Below are 19,936 nucleotides of genomic sequence, written 5' to 3'. Positions count from 1 at the left end.
TATCTTTGAGTTTGTGTTATTAAGAGCTAATCTATGTCTCCATTGTTTATTGTTTTAGGGCAGTTAAGCACCTTGCTAGTATACAGGGAGACAGGAGAGAAAGTCACCAGGACCACGAGATAGGACTGAACCAACCTAGGCATCACCATATGCTATATTTACAGGTAGACACGTCCCACCACAACAGGTCTTTGCCATATAGTGCTGTTTGGCAGGAAAATGGGTCCAGTGATTTACAAAATACAATACACCATATTATATGATTGGAAATACAGTATATAAAACAAAAACAATTTGTACAATTCTAATGAGCTTCAATGGCAATATCTCTTGTCTTTAAGTCGTTATCAGGATTAGTTCTCCAGCACATTCAAAGCTCGGATGTTGGCTGCCTTTTATTCTGCTTTCTGTCAAGATTTTTCTGCACTGCTTTAGTACTTTTGAGCTCAGGCTCTGAGGAGGCCAATCCATGACTGATGGTATTCCGGTGTTTGTGTTTCTATCCCAGTGTGCTTTTATTAAATTTCTTGTTGGTATTACATGGTGGATCAAAATCCTTTTCTGTGTCTGTAATTTCATCAATTTTGACAAGATCCCCAATACCTTTAGCTGATAAGCAACCCCAAACCACGACAGAGTCTCCATCATGTTTTACAGATGGCTGTAGACTCTCACTGCCGACCTCCTCTGTACACATTGATAACGATTTGAACCAAAAATGTCAAATTTGGATTCTTCACTCCTTTAGACCTGTTGCCACTGATTTTTTTTTTTTTTTTAATTTCAGTTCTTGTGTAATTTGGCACACCTCAGTCTTTTCTGCCTGTTTCCCTTCTTTAAGAATGTCTTCTTGGCAGCCACCCTTCCAGAGACCATTTCTGAAGATGCTTCAGTGAACAGTAGATGGATGACTTTCAGGTTCTGCTCACCTGCTGTAGATAGTTTTTCAGGCCTGATCCTTGTTCTTTTTCGCTCCACTTGTTTCATCTATTTTATTTTTAAGGAAACACTCCATACTACACAGAGATATCTCAGGTTTTCAGCTAATATCTCTGGCAGTCACCTTGTTTGTGCGACAATATTATATTATAGGTCAAATTGGGTCATCTGTGTCTCTTTTCATAAGTTCAGCTTAAGAAATTGGAGTAAATTATGTGCCTTTTGTTACAGCCTGCTGGTAACAAAGTGACTAAAGATACAATTTAAACTTCTTTTTTTATATACTTAATGATTCATGGTCAGCAGTAGGTGGTTTAAGAAACAAAAAGGCATTCTTCTGAAAATGAGTGATAAAGGCAGGCTTCAGGTAGCCTGACGAGCTGGGGTGGCTGTAACTCAGGAGGTAGAGCAGGTCATCTACTAATTGGAAGGTTGGTGGTATGAGTCCTGGGCTGCTCCACTCTGTGCCAAATATCCTTTGGAGAGCAACTTTGGGTTACTATGTTGCCAATGCATTCATCAGGGTATGAATGTGTGAATGTTAGATAGTAAGCAATTATGCATAGAAAAAAAGTGCTTGTATGAATGGGTGAATAAGGCAAGTTGTATATAGCGCTTTGAGTGCTCAGGTAGACAGAATAGAAAAGAACAATCCAATTAACATTTACAAGTTTAAAAAGACAAAAACTCATTTCAAACAATCGTGTGCTTACTATGTCAGATTGGAACCTGTTGTTGTTTTCCCAAATGGCCATAGGAGGGCAGCACTGATCTAACACATTTTAAACACTACTGATATACTGCAATTGGGCACCTGATTTATGTCCAAACAGAGGTTCATTATTTTTCAGTAAGAGTAATGTCACTAAAAGTAACATTTATCATCAAATCTATCTTTAACGTGCTCTCACGACCGCACCATCAGTATCTATCCATGCCGCTCCCAAACAAGACTATGTGAGCAGTGCTGCTGTCCTGGAAAAGCTTTGTGTGCCACAAAGGGTCAGCGGTTAACAATAGAGTCACGAGTTATTTGGCTAGAGGCCGCTCAGCTCCTGTGAGATCAGACTGCATTCCTTCTCCAACCTAAGTACTTGGTCATATGGGGTCACTTGGGGGTCATTTGATTATTTGGGTTTCCTCCTGTATGCTGTAGGTCTTTACCTTTTCGTATAAAACATCTTGAGGTGACTGTTGTTGTGATTTGGCACTATATAAATAAACCTGAATTGAATAAAATTTGAAGGGAAGGAGAAATAACTGCGGTGGAAGAGAAAATACTAATAAAATGTCATATTTAACTGAAAGTCAAAGTTCAAAAGTGGAAGTACTTTGAAATGCTGGTCAATCAAATTGTGTTTTTAAAAAATTGCACTTATGTATATCACTCACTCTGCAATTCCCTGCTAGAGCCATGGTAGTTGGAGGCACAAGTAAACATTACTCTGACCGGGGGGTCCTTTCTTAATCGACTTAATCAGTGAACAATAACTGCATTAATGAATGCAGACTCATGCTCGGCTCTTTCTAATGAGAGGAACGAGGATTGTGAGAATGTTTGAGCTTAAGTTGAGCGTGAAAAGGATTGTCTGGTGGTATTTTTCTTGGCTGCCTCGTCTGGTCAGATCAAAGATCAGCTTTGGGCGTATGAACTCAAGCTCACTGCTCTGGCTGTGGTCTAGACCTTGTGATTTGGCCACAGCATCAAATGCCCTCACCAACTTTGTGACAAACCCACGTTAAGAGTTCGGCTGGAGGCTAAGCATCATCTTTCACTCGGCTTTCGTGTTTGATCTTCTTTTCTCTCCTTCTTAGGTGTCAGGATGTTTTCCTTTAATCATTGTCAGGCTTCAGTGTGAGCTCTTCCCAGGTCTTGGCATGTCAGCGTTGTATAAGAATAATGTGACAGTTCAATGATCCATGTAGAGTAATTTTCGTATTGCTTATGTCTGTTCATAATAAGCTTATACTGTAGGGTTAAGCAGCTGAGCTATTCTGCGCATTAAAGTTGCATCAAAGAGCCTGAACGTTGTGAGCACTGAGGCAGAGATACATGATCAGTTTGTTTGAATGCAACATGGTGCAAAAGCTGCCATCAGGGGCAAAGAAAGGATCCGTTTAATTCTGGTGCTAACCCACGTCACTTCTGAAAATTTGAGGCAGTAAACCTCGACAAAGGCTTCGTGCTTGCAGAAGATCTTCTAAGTTATGAAGGTATAAAATAATTCCCATCTCAACTAAGAAATTTATTTCATTCCAACTATGTACCTGGGATTTAATGTATTCTCTTCTATCAGTTAATATTTATTCAGCAAAAAAACCCAACTTTAATCTGTAGTTTCCTGAATGAAGATGGTTACAGGGTACAACTGTTCCTGATTCACTTCTGGTTGAATCAGGAATGTTGCAGGAATGTTCATGAGCCTCTCTTCACATGAGACTCCCTGGATCTTTTAATTGGAGCCTATTATGTCCTTTGTCAGCTCCACATTTTTATTTTTTTTTAACTCTACAACAGTAGATTAGTATGATTCACAGTTTTAAAAAGTCCCTATTGGCACATGCAAAATCAGAAGCTTAAAAAAAAGCTCATACTCTACGGATTTTTATCAAAAATACAAAAAAAGTAAAAGAAAATGTTAAAATAATAATTCAAATATGATTAAAGGTGAAAGACTGTAAGTCTTGTTTATCTTTTAAAGAAAAATATTATTCCAACTTCTCACTATGACCCACAGCTGGAGAAACAGGTTTCTCTCTTTCTTTTGATTGGCTGCCCCTCACACACAGGTTTGAGCAGCAGGTGGGCGGGGCTGCTGACAGTCAGGCTGAGATGACTATATTTATTCTGTCGCGTCCAGTCTATCATATTTGAGTTTTTGAGACCTCTACGTCACCATTGTGATTTCCCCCCCCCGATAAACGTGATCCATATGATCTGACAGTTGCACTGCTACTCTGACTGAAACTGCACAAATGTGTCAAATGTAGCAAAAATTATACAACTTCAAACTCATATTGGTGTTTATAATAAAGGACCGATCTCTCCTTTGAGCCCTTAACCGTTTGTTAAATAAAACGAGGCAGTATGTGTTCTCATTATTTTTAGAAATCAGACACAGTGTTAACATGTATGTGTGTGGTGTGTGTGTGTGTGTGTTACTGTGTGTGTGTGTGTGTGTGTGTAGTCGTTTTTTTTAGCTCGGGGATTTATGATTCAGGATTGTTTTTGACTGATGGAAGTGAGGTAGTGTCTACTGTGTGCCCCCCTCTACCCCCTGTGAGTGTTAGTAAAATGCTGCAGGGTCCTTTGAGGAGCCTGTTCACTCACCTCTATAGTGGCACTAAAAGTTGCAGTAAGTTACAAAGGAGCTTTTGACTGGTTATGAATGGACCACTGAGTGACGTCTCTACCCACCACGCTGTCATTTCCTGACTTAGTCATGAAGTGTTGTGGTTGACACTTTGGCATATTCATACAGTTGAATGGCGAGCTGTTACATTGATTGGAACGGGGAAATCCACTTGCTGGTCTTTTTTCAGTGTCTACGTGATGGTTGGACTGTGCAGCTCACTGGGGGTTCTTGCTTCAAGCACAGCGCTGTTTGACAATGTAATTTCAACTCTCCAAAGACTATAACCAGACTTATCACAACAACATTAACCCAGCACAACAGACGCTATATCAACAATTCGACTGCCCTGTACATATTCCTCCTCTTTCCCTTGTCCTCTGAGGTCTTCCCTTTAAGAAGGGATCTGTTTTAAAGAGGAGACACAGGAGATACATGAAAAGCAGCACAGAAACGAGATTAAATAAAGACAAACAAGCGTGCTGTCTGGGAAAGCCATTAAGTGGTGTAAGTAAACGTCGGCAGTGGAAATAAAAGGTTGATGGGGTCGAGCGGAGCAAGTTTGCGCTGTACTATGTGTGCCGCGCATTTGCTGATGCGAGTATTTTTACGTTCCCATAGATTCCCTGAGTGACTGTCGGCTCCTGGAGCTCAGCGGGCTCTGTGGAGCGTGAGTGTATGCTTGGAGGAGTGGAAGTGTGGTGGAAAAACAGCATAAAGGGCAGAAGCCTCCTAACACTGAGGCCCCTGTAGTCCACTCTGGGTCATCTCCAAGGGTAATTCCAGCTTCACACCAGAGTTGTTTATGAGTGCCACCAAATCTGTGTATATGAGTGCGAGAGCTCTTCGTCGTGGTCAGCTTTATACATTTGTGCCTTCGACCACCCGCTGTCCTCGCTCAGCTGTTGTTTGTTGTCACGGGGCCGCCTTCAGCTCAGAGGCCACTGCCCAGCTCTTAGTGTTGATTACTAGATGAAAGCAACGTTGAAGAAGGGTACTGTAATAGAAAGAGACGGGGGTGGGAGTAGCTTTGCCACAGCGAAACTTTGATTTTTAATCCCTGAGGGTACAAGTAAAGCTGACATGTCTGTCAACAGCTTTTTCTTAGGTTGCTGCCGGTCCTCATTAGGACTGCTGAGGGGAGGAGAGGAGACCGGACTAAAAGAGAGAGGGTTGTAGTGTAGGGGGGATTCCTCCTACAGGATGTCATTGTGGGGTGGGAGCGTTAGGATCCACAATACCCTACTGTTATGTAACCATCTTCCCCCACTGATTGTCCTTTATCTTTCTGTCAGTCTCACCTTCCAAGTCAGAAATAGATATCGTACATTTGCCTGTTTTTAAAAGTCCTGGGCTGTAACTTTGCACCCTAAATGTTATCCCTAAATTAACTTGCATAGTTTTGACTAGTTTGCATGCCTCTCCGATAATTGTAATTCAAAATAAAACCCGGCCTTACCCTGTCTCACAAACACTGTGATTTCTAACAATCAGTATGTCTTTAAATCAGATATTTGTAAAACTTCCAATCAGAAATTTGTCAAACTTTGTTTTAGTAAGCCAAAATGATTCATTCTTATTGTTGCTGCAGTTATAAAAGCACTGCAATCTTCAATTGGTTCTAGCAATCAGCTTTTCTATGCGGAAATGCTGACCGCCATGTTAATTTTCCACTCTTTTATGTCACCTTGACTTGTGACATTCCACTTCCCCTGCAGGTATCAATAAAGTTTATCAATTAATAACCAGATTAAATATTGTAGCCCAAAGGTCTGTTTAAATGCCAACACTAAAGCAAACAAACAAACAATACTTAATAATTGATTGAACCTTAAAAGCAGAACATCCATTGGGAAGAGTTCACCAGTCATCGCTGTAAAGATCAGCTGTCAGCTGGTGTCTATATGAGATGCTAGTAAAGAGTTAAGGATTATGTGATATTATGTTATGTAATGGGAGCGAGCCCAGGGAATATTGTTGAGATTTGTGACTTGTGAAAGACTGCAGCTGCATTCCCACGTTTCATGCCACCGACCTGCATGTTCCATAAACTGCTGCACGACAATTGACAGGAATGCACATAGTTAGCATGAGTAACCTGCCTCTGCTATTGTTGTAGGACAACGTAAAACTTACACCATGCTGAATGTATGTTTAGGGCAGGCTGTCAGTTTCTGTTGTTGAGAGTGCGGTTTGCTTTTATTCAAGATGAATCATTATATACTTCACTCGCATTCAACAGCAGAGGACAGAAGTAGATGTCAGAGGTGGAAGTGATGAGGTAGTGGAGGGAAGAAACAAAAAGCAGGTTTGTTGTTCTTCTTTTTCTCCTTGTGAACATTTGACCCGGTGCTTGTTTAGGTTTAAAGAAAAAACACATCAGTGTGAATTATATCATTATTCCCTGATGTCATTTTTTTGGCCGCCAGATGATACAGTCAGGCCAGCAGGAGTTTGGGGACTACCTCACATTGCATTCCTCAGTTCCTCCGACAGGTGATGTCTCTACAGGGCTCAGTCTCCATAACCCTATATTTGTGTCATAACCACAAGCCCCTCTGTGTGTCACAGTCATAGATTTAGAAAGCTGCGTCCATGGAGGGGTAGCGGTCTGTGGTGATCAGTGTTGCTGTGTCGCAGAGCACCTGTCTTTGCTGTCCAAAACTCCTGTAGCCATGGATTCAAACCTCCTCCCACAATAAACACAAGTGGCATTTTCACTTCAAGGAAAGTCAAATTAAACTTTTGTTGTTTGAACACTTTATCATCGGAAAGCAACAACGTAATCAAAATGTGTGCAGGAGGGGAGATTAGTTTTTGCTGGGAGTGTAATGCTTGATCAAAGTTTTGGTAATCGTCAGGGGTGGAAGCAAATGTTTTTTGGGTGAAAAGGTCAAATTTACATCAACATGGATGTAAAAAATGCACATTCGAGTCTAAAAACCAACTAATTCTGGGTGAAATTTTGAGTAAACAAGTTCCAAAAGAAGAAAAAAGTAGAAATATAATACTTTTAAAAATTATATGGAATTGTGAATTGCACTGATCATATAGTTTACCGTATATACATGCATTAAATATAGGTATATTTAATGAGAAAAAAGAAAAAATGAAGTTGAGAGCTGTGAGAAAACGAGGAAACAGATGATTACACACTGGTTAAAATACTGACAGGATGACCATAGACACTGAAGTCGGAAAAAAATTAGTCATGCCGTTACCAAAACGACCTCTTTACTGATAATAATTACTGATAATATCATATCGTGATCATTGTGATGACTTCAGAGTGTAGAGAGAGCTAGAGCGCACAATGATGATGACAGGGAAGAATTATAAATACATATATATAGGAGGCATAGAGGTGAGTGGGGGAAAGAGCTAAAAGTGATGTGTGAATTAGAATAAAACAAATAATAATAAAACACACTGCTGGACATTTTTGTAAAACAAACAACAAACATTTAACAAATCATTTGAATACATTTTAAATATATTAGAACGTACACAAAAAGACCCTTCTTACACTTCATCCCCAGATTGACTGATCACCCCCACCCTAGACTCCATGTATATTTTTTGGAAGCCTCACAGATGATGTCCGGTTCACTACTTGCAAACTGTTAGCAGCATGTATATTCACCAGCTAACTTTGCTGCTCTGTCAGAGATCGCTCACGGTTCCCGGAAAGCGTCATTAAAAAAACAAAACAGAAAAAGTGCGCCTCTAGTCGCTGAGAGCATCCCACGCTCGTACCCATCCCGTGCGCAGAGTCCTTCCCGCTAGCGTTTCTGTTTGTGCGCGTCAACTCAGCGCAGAGCGGGCTTCTCACCTTCGTGCGCGTTTCCAAATCAACTGCAGATATTTGGTCTTTTTTTCTTCTTAATTTTATTATTATAATTTTTTGGAAGGGTTCCTCGTCTGCAGTTCTTGACATCACGCTGATGTTCTTCACTTCTGAGCTCTCCACCCAGTCAGCAGGGGAGCGCTGGACCAGAGAGACGCACAAGCAGGGGAGAGCAGGCTGATGTTAGCGGCTGTGGTGAGGCTGTGTCTGCCAGTTTAGAACTAAAGAAACAGCTAAGACTCATTTAATGAACAACTGTGGCTGCTGGGCTCGGTTTAGAGACCATGGATCCGCTGCACGGCCTCTGTCCTGGCGGGTTACTTGTTTTGTGAAGTGTGCGGAATAGATGCTTCACTTGATTGAGCCCATATGATTTTTTTTTTTTTTGCAAAGTGATGGCAGGTCGTTAGCAGCTTGCTTTCAGTTTTCTCGGAGTTGGTGTGCGCGCGTGTGTGTGTGATTACTTCTCTGCACCCCTCTGATTACTTCTTACACCTGACTGTTAACAATGATCGCCGGAGGTCCCGTTTCAGCGCGACTCGCTTACACAACATCTACTGTGCATGTGCATCTCGTCTTTTGCGGCCGCGACTTTATTTGCAGATAACTTTTAAATCTGAACTCAAACTCAGGCTGTGGACTAGTTTCAGTCGGACTATGACTTGGTCCAAACTTTGCTCTGCGCTCCTGCGGATGATCCAGTGAAACGTGTCAAGTTGTCTGTAGTTTAATCGCGACAGCCTTGAGATGTTAGGAAGTCCATCAAACAACGGCGGCATCAGGATGCTGGCGCCTCCGGCTCCGAACGACGAGAGGCGCGTAGAGTTTGTGGCTCTCACCGCCGTCCAGACGGAGAGAAGCGAGCCGTCCACTCCGGAGCGCGGACACCCGTCTCACCGCACGGGTCTGCTGGGCACCCCGCTGCCTGGACCGCCCGGACCTCGGGCCAACATGTCCGCTTCAAGCAAGCGCTACAGAAAGTTGCAAAACTGCCTGTACAACGTGCTAGAAAGACCAAGAGGATGGGCATTCATCTACCATGCATTCATGTAAGTGTGTCATGGCTTTAATTTTGTGTGAGTGTGAACATCCCTAACACATTAAACAATAACTTTATAAAAGTATCAAAAAGTTTGGAAAAAGAAGAAAATGTTGGACTTCCCAATCCAGCCTTTTGATCTCTGCATGCCAGCAGTTATTAGATAAATTTCCCAATTAGCCAACAGAGTTGCTTATGCCGCAATTAGCCTGGTCATATGCCATACATCATCTCAACATGGGGTCTGCTGTTCAATTTCCCCTTGTCTCTGTCTCATTTAATCATCAGGGGGACTTATGATGTTAAATTTAATTTGCTCTAATCCACATGGGGGAATTTTTATTTTATTTTTTAAATCATAGTCATTTTGTGAACACTTTGATGTCTGTCTGAAGTTTGTGTTTTGTAGGTTTACATGCTTCACTCAAGGCGCTGAAAAGTAAAAGTGTGGATTATGATGATAATGATTAATAAATTTTAAAAAAGCTCTATTAAGAAATAGAAACTCTCCTCACCGGTGAAGTAAGAACTCATTCTGAACCCTAACACCGGAAGCCTAAAGATGAGTACTACAATTAAAAGCGTGTATTAAACATAGATGTGAAACTAAAGCAACTCTCCTGCTGCAGAAAGTATTAAGTCGGGGCTTTTAAAGGAGCCTGTATGGCCTTATGTTCAAGAACGTATATACAACATGTAAACACGGGGAGAGTATGAGCTCACTGCTGGTGGTGCCGGTCCCCTCTGACACACCAGCAACTTAAGAGTAGTATGTGAGACATAAGTCATTCATTATATCAAGACATAAAACCCAACTGAGTCTGGTTTTTACCCTCTTCACGTCGCTTCAATTTGAATTCAAAGCTGCATATATGTGTTAGCCTAAATGTCTCACTATATTTGAGCGTCTTTTTAAGTCAAGCATAGTCAAGTCAAGTCAAGTCAAGTCAACTTTATTTGTCAATTCTGCCACATGTACAGGACATACAGAGAATAGAAATTTCGGGCAGCTGTGCACCGGCACCTGTCTCCCTAGCTGTGTCTGCGGCTGGCATGTAGTGGACAGAGCTTCATGTATGGGAGCTCCTCGGACCGGGTCGTGCTTTCTGCGTCGTTGTTTAGAAGAGTGCAGCTGTCTGCCTGCCGGTGCCATCATGTGTTTATAACAGAGGGAAATCCCACTTCAGGGCAGTGATTCTCACATGTCCACATCCTATACTGTCTGTATATTAACAAGAGCACGTCAGTAAATGCTACAGCAACACTTTAACCCACTTCACTTTTCTCCATTTGTTTCTTCTTATGCCATTGCTACAGGACTGTGAGCATGCATTTCCAGCACACACGGGACTATGTGTCATGCACCTCTTCCACCTGATGTGTTACTCATTAAGAGCGATGGCCTTTACAGGGTGGCAGCCTGTGACATTCTCCTTGACATTACTGGGGTGTTGGAGCGAATCGTGGCTCTGCCATTGTTGTTATTTCTCTGTTAGACAGGCAAAGCAGGCACTCGGAGGTGCCCAGATCGAGTTTCAGATGTCACGGCCTCAAAGCTGATTTTGGAAGCGAGTTGCTCCTGTGGCGGCCTATTTTACGTTGACTGCAGAATGTACCTGAGAATAAAATGTGCAAAGCTTTTCAAGAAGCCTTGCACTAAGACGTGAAATATATTTGCTGCACATATGTCTACCTGAGCGCATCATTCCCAAGGTACTTCATCCTTCTCAGCTGGGCATTTATTTTGATTAATTACATGTGTGTTGCTCTCCAAGAGGATAACTGTGTGAAGAAAACTCTTTGTACGACGAAGCTCAATTAAGGCTGTGTTGATCTGTTGTAATTAAATTGAGCTATACACTGCTGTGTAGGGTGCTGTGCTAACTTTCCCTTGATCCTTTAATTAATCCTGTGTTGTAACAGGGGACCCTGGAACAGATGTGTTGCTTAGAGGGCCTCTCTTTGCAGCTGTTGGAGTGTGCATGGAAAAGCATTGAAGCAGGTCTCCACTGTAATGACTCCTCACATGAAGTCCCACAAGTTCCTCACCTCTGCTTGTCAAACCTGCGAACACACAGAGAGAGAGATTTTGCTCTTTAAATCTTGCCTTTTAAAGGTTTTGGTTACAGTGTTGTAAATGTCTGGATCTTGAGTGTGTGGGATGGAGAAAACATTTCTTACACATTCTCTCCTGCAGGTGTAACAGCTGCTGATTCAGAGCTGACAAAAAGTTCTCTTCTACTCTCCATCCTTTGCTCTCCTCTTCTATCATCTCATCAAATCTCTTTTTTTTTTGTGCTTACTAATAAAATAAAAAAAAGGGCGTTGAGGCAGGAATTTGTTAAAAGGGATTATAGCGTTCATGGAAAGTTCTGTAATAAACACAGAGAGTTCCTTTGCTCGTAAATTTGGTCGGTTGTGTAGACGGCAGACAGGTTCTTGCAGAGGCTCTGGTTCAAATGGTGAGTGGAGCCTTTGAACCGTGTTAAGTTTGGCGTGCCCTTTGATAGCCTTTCCCTTACTCACTGTCAAAGCTCAAGACCTCTTTGACACCTTTGAGTCCCACAACTTTATTTCAGCTGCAATAAATCTATAGCGGCAGCTGTTATGGTGTTTAACTCTTTTAAAGACCAGCTGCCTGACAAGAAGCCTATTCGTTAATACTGTCACTAATGATTGTTTTTGTAATTAATTAGCCTGTAAGATTTGGGGGCGACCGTGGCTCAGGGGGTTGGGAAGCGTATCTGTAACCGGAAGGTCGCCGGTTCGATCCCCGGGCTCTCTGTCCTGTTCGTTGTGTCTTTGGGCAAGACACTTTACCCTACGGCCTACTGGTGTTGGCCAGAGGGGCCGATGGTGCGATATGGCAGCCTCGCTTCTGTCAGTCTGCCCCAGGGCAGCTGTGGCTACAACCGTAGCTTGCCTCCACCAGTGTGTGAATGCGAGAGTGAATGAATAGTGGCATTGTAAAGCGCTTTGGGTGCCTTGAAAAGCGCTATATAAATCCAATCCATTATAAGATTTTCAAAAAAATTGCTTATTTTGCTAAAATTGTGTAAATGTCCCATCACAGTTTCCCAGAAAACAGGGAAATATTTTAGCCAGCGCCAACACATGAGGTCTGTTAGTGCTGCGGAAGCCCAGTGTTACAAAAGGCGTCATACGTTTTGTAAATATTTCTTTTTAATTTCCATATGTGATTTTCTTCTTGGGGATTAAGGCACTTATCGCTGACATATGACTCATTAGGGCAAAATGACTTTCATTTGAATTGTACAAACTCTCTTTTTGCCTTACGTAATATGTAAGCATGCCATACAAGGCCCGTTTGCATGTTTTCACATCTGCACGTTTTTTTTTTCTAGCAAAATATACATAAATGGAAGGTGGCTCAAGACTTTTGCACAGTTCTGTGCTCGATCTTAAGTCTCTGGTTTGGTGCAGCATTCGGACTTCATTCTTAATATACAGAAAGAGTGTGTGAGGATGGACTGAGCATTGGCCAGCCAGAGTGATTGATTGGCTCGAAGGAGGGCAAAAATATACCGGTCATGTATTATTGATGTCCTATAGTGAAGGAGCAGAAATGTGCAGGAAAAATATCACATGGAGGTTTTGGTTTGAGCAAGTAGTTGCTTCAATGAAGACCTCTTTGCAAACGCTCTGTGTAGGACTATTAGCAGGTTAAAAGACACTTTCTCCTCTCTTTTCTGGCTTTGCTCAAGTGCACTCCGTGAAAACAGTAATACAATACCTTTTGTTGCTCTGCAGATGCTTTGTCAAGTCCTAGAAACAAAACAAACCCTGATGAAGTCAAAGGGGAATCACCAGGCTTATTTTAGCAGTCATCTGCAGGATAAAAATGACCTCTAAATATGTAACTCATATTTAAGTCCACCTGCCTTTCTTCTTTGCTCCCAACCTAATTACAATAACTGCTTGAAAGACTTTTTTTATTTGTAAAGATGAAAAGATGTCAAATTTCCACACTAGCTTTCAAAATATCCAGTCAAGCACACAAAGTGAAAGTGTGGACTTTACTAACAAGGAAGGACAGGTGAAAGAAATTATGGAGAAGTACTCGTAGGCCTTTCAAAGGCTCTCTTTCAAAAGCCTCTCCTGCTTTACCGTTCCTTTTAAATTAAAAAAAAAATGAATCCTTTTAAGATGACTTTCTTCTAACCCACATTACATTACATCTGAAAGGAGCTCACTTTACTCTTGCAAATGTTAATGTTTCTAAAGAAATGATCGTTAATCTATCAGATCTGTAAACAATCATTTCCAAAGCAAGCTTAATCTTTGTCAGATGAACCACTGAGACTCCACGCCATGTATGAATATCTTTACTTCAACCTTTTATGGCACAAGCATCAGTGATGGTGTGTGTTTATGAAAGCTTGAGCCTAAAGCCACATTATTTATAGATGTTAAGGGAGATACGGCCTAATGCTCTCCATAACCTCTCCACCGATGTTTACCCAGAGCGCCTGTGTGGCTATAGTTAATTTTTCACACATCTTTTCTGTAAACAGAGCAGCTCCACACCGAATGGATCTCGCAAGCTTTTTCAACTAAAGGTGAATTGCCTTTGTGACATTATTAAACTCATTTAGCTCAGACAGCTTGTTGATTGAATGTGCTCCCTCTATCCGTCGACTCTTGCAGTTTTGCCTCCTTCTGAAGCCACTTTGAGCCAGCTAATCTACTTTCTCACCTGGCTCAGGGAAACCGTGTGGTCTTTTTTCCCCCCCAGGTTTTCAACCACACGACACAAAATCCGCTAAAATCGCCGCCCTCTGCCGTCCTCCAAAGAGCCACTGACGCGTTTGATGCTGGACCTTTTTTTATTATTAATAGTTTGAGTAATGCTGGAAAATTGCTTTTTGTAGGTTGTTTGCATTTTTAGCTTGCACACAAAAGTGGTTTATATTGATGACTAAGGAAGAGAGAAAGAAAGGTGAGAGGGAAGTCTCACCAGAGCGAAGTGCCATTGTGAAATGGTGTGGGGAGAGAGCTACGCTGCACTTTTAACCTGCTCGGGGCTGCAGATTAGATGCTTGGTGTTCATTTAGTGCTGCTTTTGTTTTAATGTGTTCACCTCAGCAAGTTGTGCAAATTCTGCTCCATTAGGAATATCTGTATAAGGATCTAATATAAGAATTTCTCCTCCTTCACTCTGTCCGTGTCTCTTTTCATGCTTCCCTTTATTCCTGTGCCAGCAACATCTTATTTGCAGCACTGGCCTGTCTACTAAACGACTTCCCCTCCCTCACGTCTTCATCATCTCCTTTCCTCCTTTCTGTGTATGCTTAAATGGGAAGGATACATATGTAAATACATAAATTTGAGTCAATAATTCAAGACATTTGTCAATTAATTAATCAAACTTCTCGTGTTTATAACTGGCTTCCTGTCTTGTGTGACAGCTTAATGTTTTTCTTTAACACGATAAACTAAAAGTGATTATCTTTTGGATTTTGGCCAGACTGGAAATGATGATTTTCTCTATTTTCTGACATTTTACAAAAAGAATCATAATCTGATTGCCACTCGAATCATTCGATGAACGGCGAAATTTGTCACATTTTAGCAAAACATGGAAGATTTCGAAACCTGCATCGATGATGTATGAAGGTGAGACTTTCTTCTTGTATTGTTTTCTGTCTCGTGTTTAGACTCTGGCCCCCCTAAAACACGGCTTCTGCTGTGCTTCTCTGAAAGAGCATCTTTTGCATTTCCTCTGATTTGATTGAAGGAGGAACCAAAAGCCATCTGAGCTGCTAATCAGATTAAGTCCAGAGTAACTTCATTGGGCAGGAACTCGGAGAACATGATTTCGTCTGCTTTGTGTTCTTGATATTTTTAAGGCTGTTTTGGGGAAATGCAAGTGGTCATTTCAACTGGAGATCAGTCTGATCTGGGGTGGCCTGGCTTCCTGTAAGAACAACAGTTTGTCATCTGGACTGTTTAAAGAAGATATTGTGCCTTATACATGAGAAGCTGTAATCAAAACATCAGTCCCGCATTTGCAAAGTTGTCGTTTCTGCAGGCCTCCAAATTTGCTGTGTCAAAATATTTTAGTGAATTCAAACTTCCTGTTTTTTTTGTCCATAGCTACAGAATAACATAGCACCAGATATTTACCATAGAAAAAATTAAAGGCCTTAGCTCAAGCAGTTTTCTGGATAATGGATTTTTAAATTGGCCCCTCAAAAATGATGATAGAAAAACATCTAAAAACAGCCCTTCATTCTTCCCTTGAAATACATAGAAAGCTAACAGACAGACTCAAATTGTCAAGGCTTCCTCTCAGATCTGAATTCCTGTTAAGGAATAATGCATATTTTCATTTTTTTCAGGCGAATCCTCGATGGCCATATTTAAAATTTTTATTTTGATGTATTGAGATGTAAAAATCCACGTGACACTCAAAGAACGTGCTGCCGCGTTACTCGATGTTGACCTTTCATGCTTTAAAGGTTACGAGGTCTTCCCCAGCCCTTTTACACCTAGCCCACGTGGACCTCGGCTTCTCTGAAGTTCTCCCGTCATGTGTCCTGACGTCTCTTTCAAAGGCCTGTCACATTCCAGAGCGACTGCATTAACATCCTTGGGTTTATTTTTCCACCGAGCGGCTGGGTACCCACTGACAGCAGCAGCGTGCGACAGAGGACAAGAAGGAGGAAGAAGCAGGAGAGAGATTCATTCTGGTTGCTAAGAATGAATGCTAATAATGATAATGTGATACTATATTGATCCCTGTAGGAAAATTCTGTTTCCCCTTGTCCCCTACTTCAACAGCTACAGCTGGCTGAGGTATAAAATGTTGCTCAAGGACAATGCCAGTTTGGCAGATGCTTGCTGTTGGTGACTGATATGCTAAAGGTTGGCTTGAAAAATATGAGAGGACACACAGTGCATACCCCCAAAACAGCTGAAATGAATAAAAATAAAACACCCGTGCTTTGGAGAGTCAGAGAAAGACGTTGGTGTTCATAGCCTGATCGTCCTTCAGAGGAAGAAAGAGCTTGTATCAGGACATGTGATTAGTGTCTGTGTGGAGGTAGAAACAGGAAAAGTGGAAGGCAGTGAGCTGGAGAGAGGAAAGTGGAGGTTAGTTGCTGTATTAATTTCTCCTTTCGGGGCAAAATGTGTCTCCCCTGGGGAGGGGACTGTCTGTCCTGGGATGGCCGATCAGGAGTCAGATTTCCCTCCAATAACCAGCCCTGCTCCCTGTGCTCACTTCCACCAAGGAGCAGGACAAGTGCAAATACACACACACACACACACACACACACACACACACACACACACACACACACACACACACACACACACACACACACACACACACACACACACACATACCATTATGGTCAGTGGGAAAACAAACTACTGCTGCTTATTTACTCAGCAGTGCAAAACATGTCAAAATACTGAAGGTGAAATCCAACAAACACACACACACACACACACACACACACACACACACACACACACACACACACACACACACACACACACAGCAGAGACCTTGAGCCACCGACACTGATTTTGTTTTATTCTCTTGGAGATAACTGACTAATAGGGGTGTTGACACCATCTAATCTGCTGTAATCTGTGTTTATGTAATGTTATTGCCGCGGAAGCGTGCCAGGAATACTGTAGCATTTAGACAGGAGGATTCTGAGGGGAATGCCAAGAGTTTATTTTGATTACTCAAGACCCTCTAAACACTCCAGTTCTGCTTTGACAGCCAGGAAAATCCAAAGACGGCCTCCTAGCTCCAGTTTGCTGTATGTCTCAGTACACAATGAAATTACTGTTACTGTATAGTAACAGTAATTTCTGCAGAGGTGGTGAATCTGCTCAAGTAGACATATTACCAGAGCTGCAAATACTGACAAATTGATATGTCATTTTACTGTAGCTGTTATTCAAACCAAAATGCAGTAGGTGGCGGGGGCGGGGGGGTTTGAGCAGTTGTCTGGGATTGTTGTTACCCCTGTAGTCACTGAATTCAAAACACACCACTCCTACTTCTTAGGATGATCGTCAGTGTAAATGCAACTATTTTAATTGAAACATGAATATTAGATTACCGCTAAGAGCAAGTCTTCTTTTAAAATTAATGTTGGTGCCTAATAAATAACAGTGTTCCTCTTTCTTTATGTGCAGATACATTTCTATGCACACATTGAAGTTAAGTGGGCTAGCTTCAGTTTGATTTCCACATTCCATCACATGTATGATGAGTTAATTATTAGATGTCAGATTACTCACTTGAAGGGTGTATGTGGAAAAAGCTGAAGCCACACTTAAACATGTCAACAGACAAGTGACAAAGTCGTTACGAGACTTTAATAATTCAATTCTGATTTGCATTAGATTTAAACATAGTTTTTTCTCTTTCACCCAACACCTCCATGTTCTCTGAGCCTCATTCGCAGTTTGCCCTGATTTTAATTAAAGCTGCACGCCACCGGTTTCTAATTCAACCAGCCATGTGAAAGCTGCTCTCTAAAATCACCTGCCGTTATCCACTGAATATACTTACTTTAAATATGATTGTGCACAAAAGCACCGTGCACCTTCTGCGCAGCGACAGTCCCAGCTTGCTCAGTGTGTGAACGTGGACCCAAGTTCGGGGTGATTTTCTCCTGCGATTGCAAGTCCTGGCGATTTCAGTGAATGCCGTGAGCAGGTTGAATGTGTCCATAAAGGTATTCGGTGCGAGTGTTTAGAGTGCTTAGGAAGCAGGGTCTGTGTGTCGCCAGCAGCTGCGAAGACCATAAAGCAAGTCAAAAATAAATCAATAGCTTTAGCCATTATCTCTCGGCAGCACACTTAAAGCCTCAGCCTAATGGGTGGCTGTACCAGCGCACCACAGATGATCAGCAGATGGTGAATAATGTGGAAACTAACTGTAGCTAACCACTGATAAGAGATTAACATGTTAATTTATATAAAATGTGGAACTGCCCGTGTCTCCTTATCTTATTTACTGAATTAATTTCAGCAGCACTGAGGCATTCATGGATAAGTGAAGGCAGATAGGGGTGAGGACTTTAACTGCTGGCGAGGGAGCAACCCAGCCTCATAGAGGTTTTTGAAATAGACTTTAAATCTGTTGTTTCATATTTCTGGACGTGAACTTCCCAGCTTTTTTTATTTTGCTGGGCACAAATTTCCCCTCCTTATTTCTGTGGCCCATAACATATATTTATATCTGACCGGTCTCCTGGTTTGTGTCCATACACACAAAATGAATATTTCCATTTTTGAAGGATGAATGAGTCTGCATTTAGAGGCTCATTGCATTTGTGGGTGGCGTGAAAGCTTTCACTGTTCACACTGGAGACTGTTGTGTGAGTCCTACAGAGGACAGAGTTTTACATTTGCATCCTTTTATTTTGAAAATATTGTTCACTCAAAAAGCGCCAGGCGCTTTGTTAGGGCCAGGCATCAAAATGATGTGATTAAACTTGCTTTAGGTTCAGATACAACGGCCAGTTGAGGAAACTGTACACATCAAATATACGTCCTGTTAAATTCATTTGTCAATTTGCCATGAGACTGGACCAAAGGAAGTGAAATGAAAATGTACAGCAAAAGCTTCTTGTTATACAACTCCAATTACATACATTACCTGTGGCCAACTTAGAGTGATCAATTAAACCAGCATGCATGTGTTTGCACTGTGAGGACCCACGCAGGCACAGGGAAAACATGGAAACTCCCCACAGAAAGGCCAGCCGGCCGCTTCAAAGCAGGAACCGTCTTCTTGCGAGCCAGCAGTGCTCTCTTCACTGTGCTTCATGGATTTAATATGTTTTATTTCATATTTAAAGTCAGAATTTTCTGATTCTGTAGTCCTTATCATCAGAATACTGAATAAAGCTCTCACACGTTCTCGTTCATGATGTGCATCCCTGCACAGAAGAGATGGATGGATGTCTCATGGATGCAATTCGGTCACAAGCATCTTTGGGATATCACGCCATGTCTCTCTGGCTGCTGGTGTTAGATTTTAGCCTCTTTCCACGTGTTTGTAACTTGAACCAATCAGGCATAACCTGTAGTTTTCAGGACGCGGAGGCAGTGTAACTGTGCAGGCATGCCTGATTTGTATGTATGATTATAAAGGTGCTGTTGCTGTTTGGGATGAACCTTGGCCTTTCTTTTTCTCTCCCCTCTCTTCTCATTCTGCTCTGTCTCTTGTAAAGGCTGGGATAGCCCGTGTCTCTCTCTCTATTTCTTTCTCCTGTTGACCCTGCCTGGCTGCACCCGCATGCACAGCCCAGCTTAAGAGTTGTTAAGATCATCTTAATTTATAATGGCAGTCACTATAAACATGTGAGGAAGCAGCACCATGGAGATGGAGCTCAAACAAAATCACAATGTAAGACAGTATTTATAAGGCCTGCCTTGTGTGCAAAAAGCCGGGTACAGCTGTGTGTGTGTGTGTGTGTGTGTGTGTGTGTGTGTGTGTGTGTGTGTGTGTGTGTGTCATTGCTCATGTGGTTGAAAGCGTGTGCTGTCAGAAGTCTTGATTGGCACTTTTGCAAGACGTGTGCATTCATGCAAGTGTGTGTTTATGGAGAGTGTGTGTGTGGGTTTGCCTGCACGTGTATGTGTGTGAAGGCCTGGTTAGTGGTGCTGTGGGCACACCATAAACAATAATCAAATGTTAACGAGGAAGCCATAATTACGCCATGCTGGCTGTCAGTCTGGTGAGATTGTTTTCTTTTCCTC

At 41.9% G+C, this 19,936-nt stretch overlaps 1 protein-coding gene across 3 annotated transcripts in view; it reads left to right on the top strand.

Annotated features, from left to right (window-relative positions):
* Positions 1–62: 62 nt before the first annotated feature.
* The window catches only part of LOC120726989 (potassium voltage-gated channel subfamily KQT member 4), a 58,524-nt gene continuing 38,650 nt past the window's right edge, over positions 63–19,936 (top strand). Inside the window, exon 1 of one of the 3 annotated variants that reach the window (XM_040021086.1) lies at positions 63–164. Coding sequence is in view for 2 of the 3 variants with exons in the window: in XM_040021084.1 (XP_039877018.1) it covers positions 8,887–9,188 (302 nt within the window). In the remaining variant the exon portion in view is untranslated. Of the gene's footprint in view, positions 165–7,362; positions 9,189–19,936 lie in introns of those variants that run through there. The other 2 variants (XM_040021084.1, XM_040021085.1) reach the window with 2 other exon arrangements.

This window comes from Simochromis diagramma, unplaced genomic scaffold, assembly GCF_900408965.1.
Source record: "Simochromis diagramma unplaced genomic scaffold, fSimDia1.1 OVJJ01000753.1, whole genome shotgun sequence".
NCBI classification, from domain to species: Eukaryota; Metazoa; Chordata; class Actinopteri; order Cichliformes; family Cichlidae; genus Simochromis; species Simochromis diagramma.
This window is presented reverse-complemented; position numbering and strand designations above follow the sequence as displayed.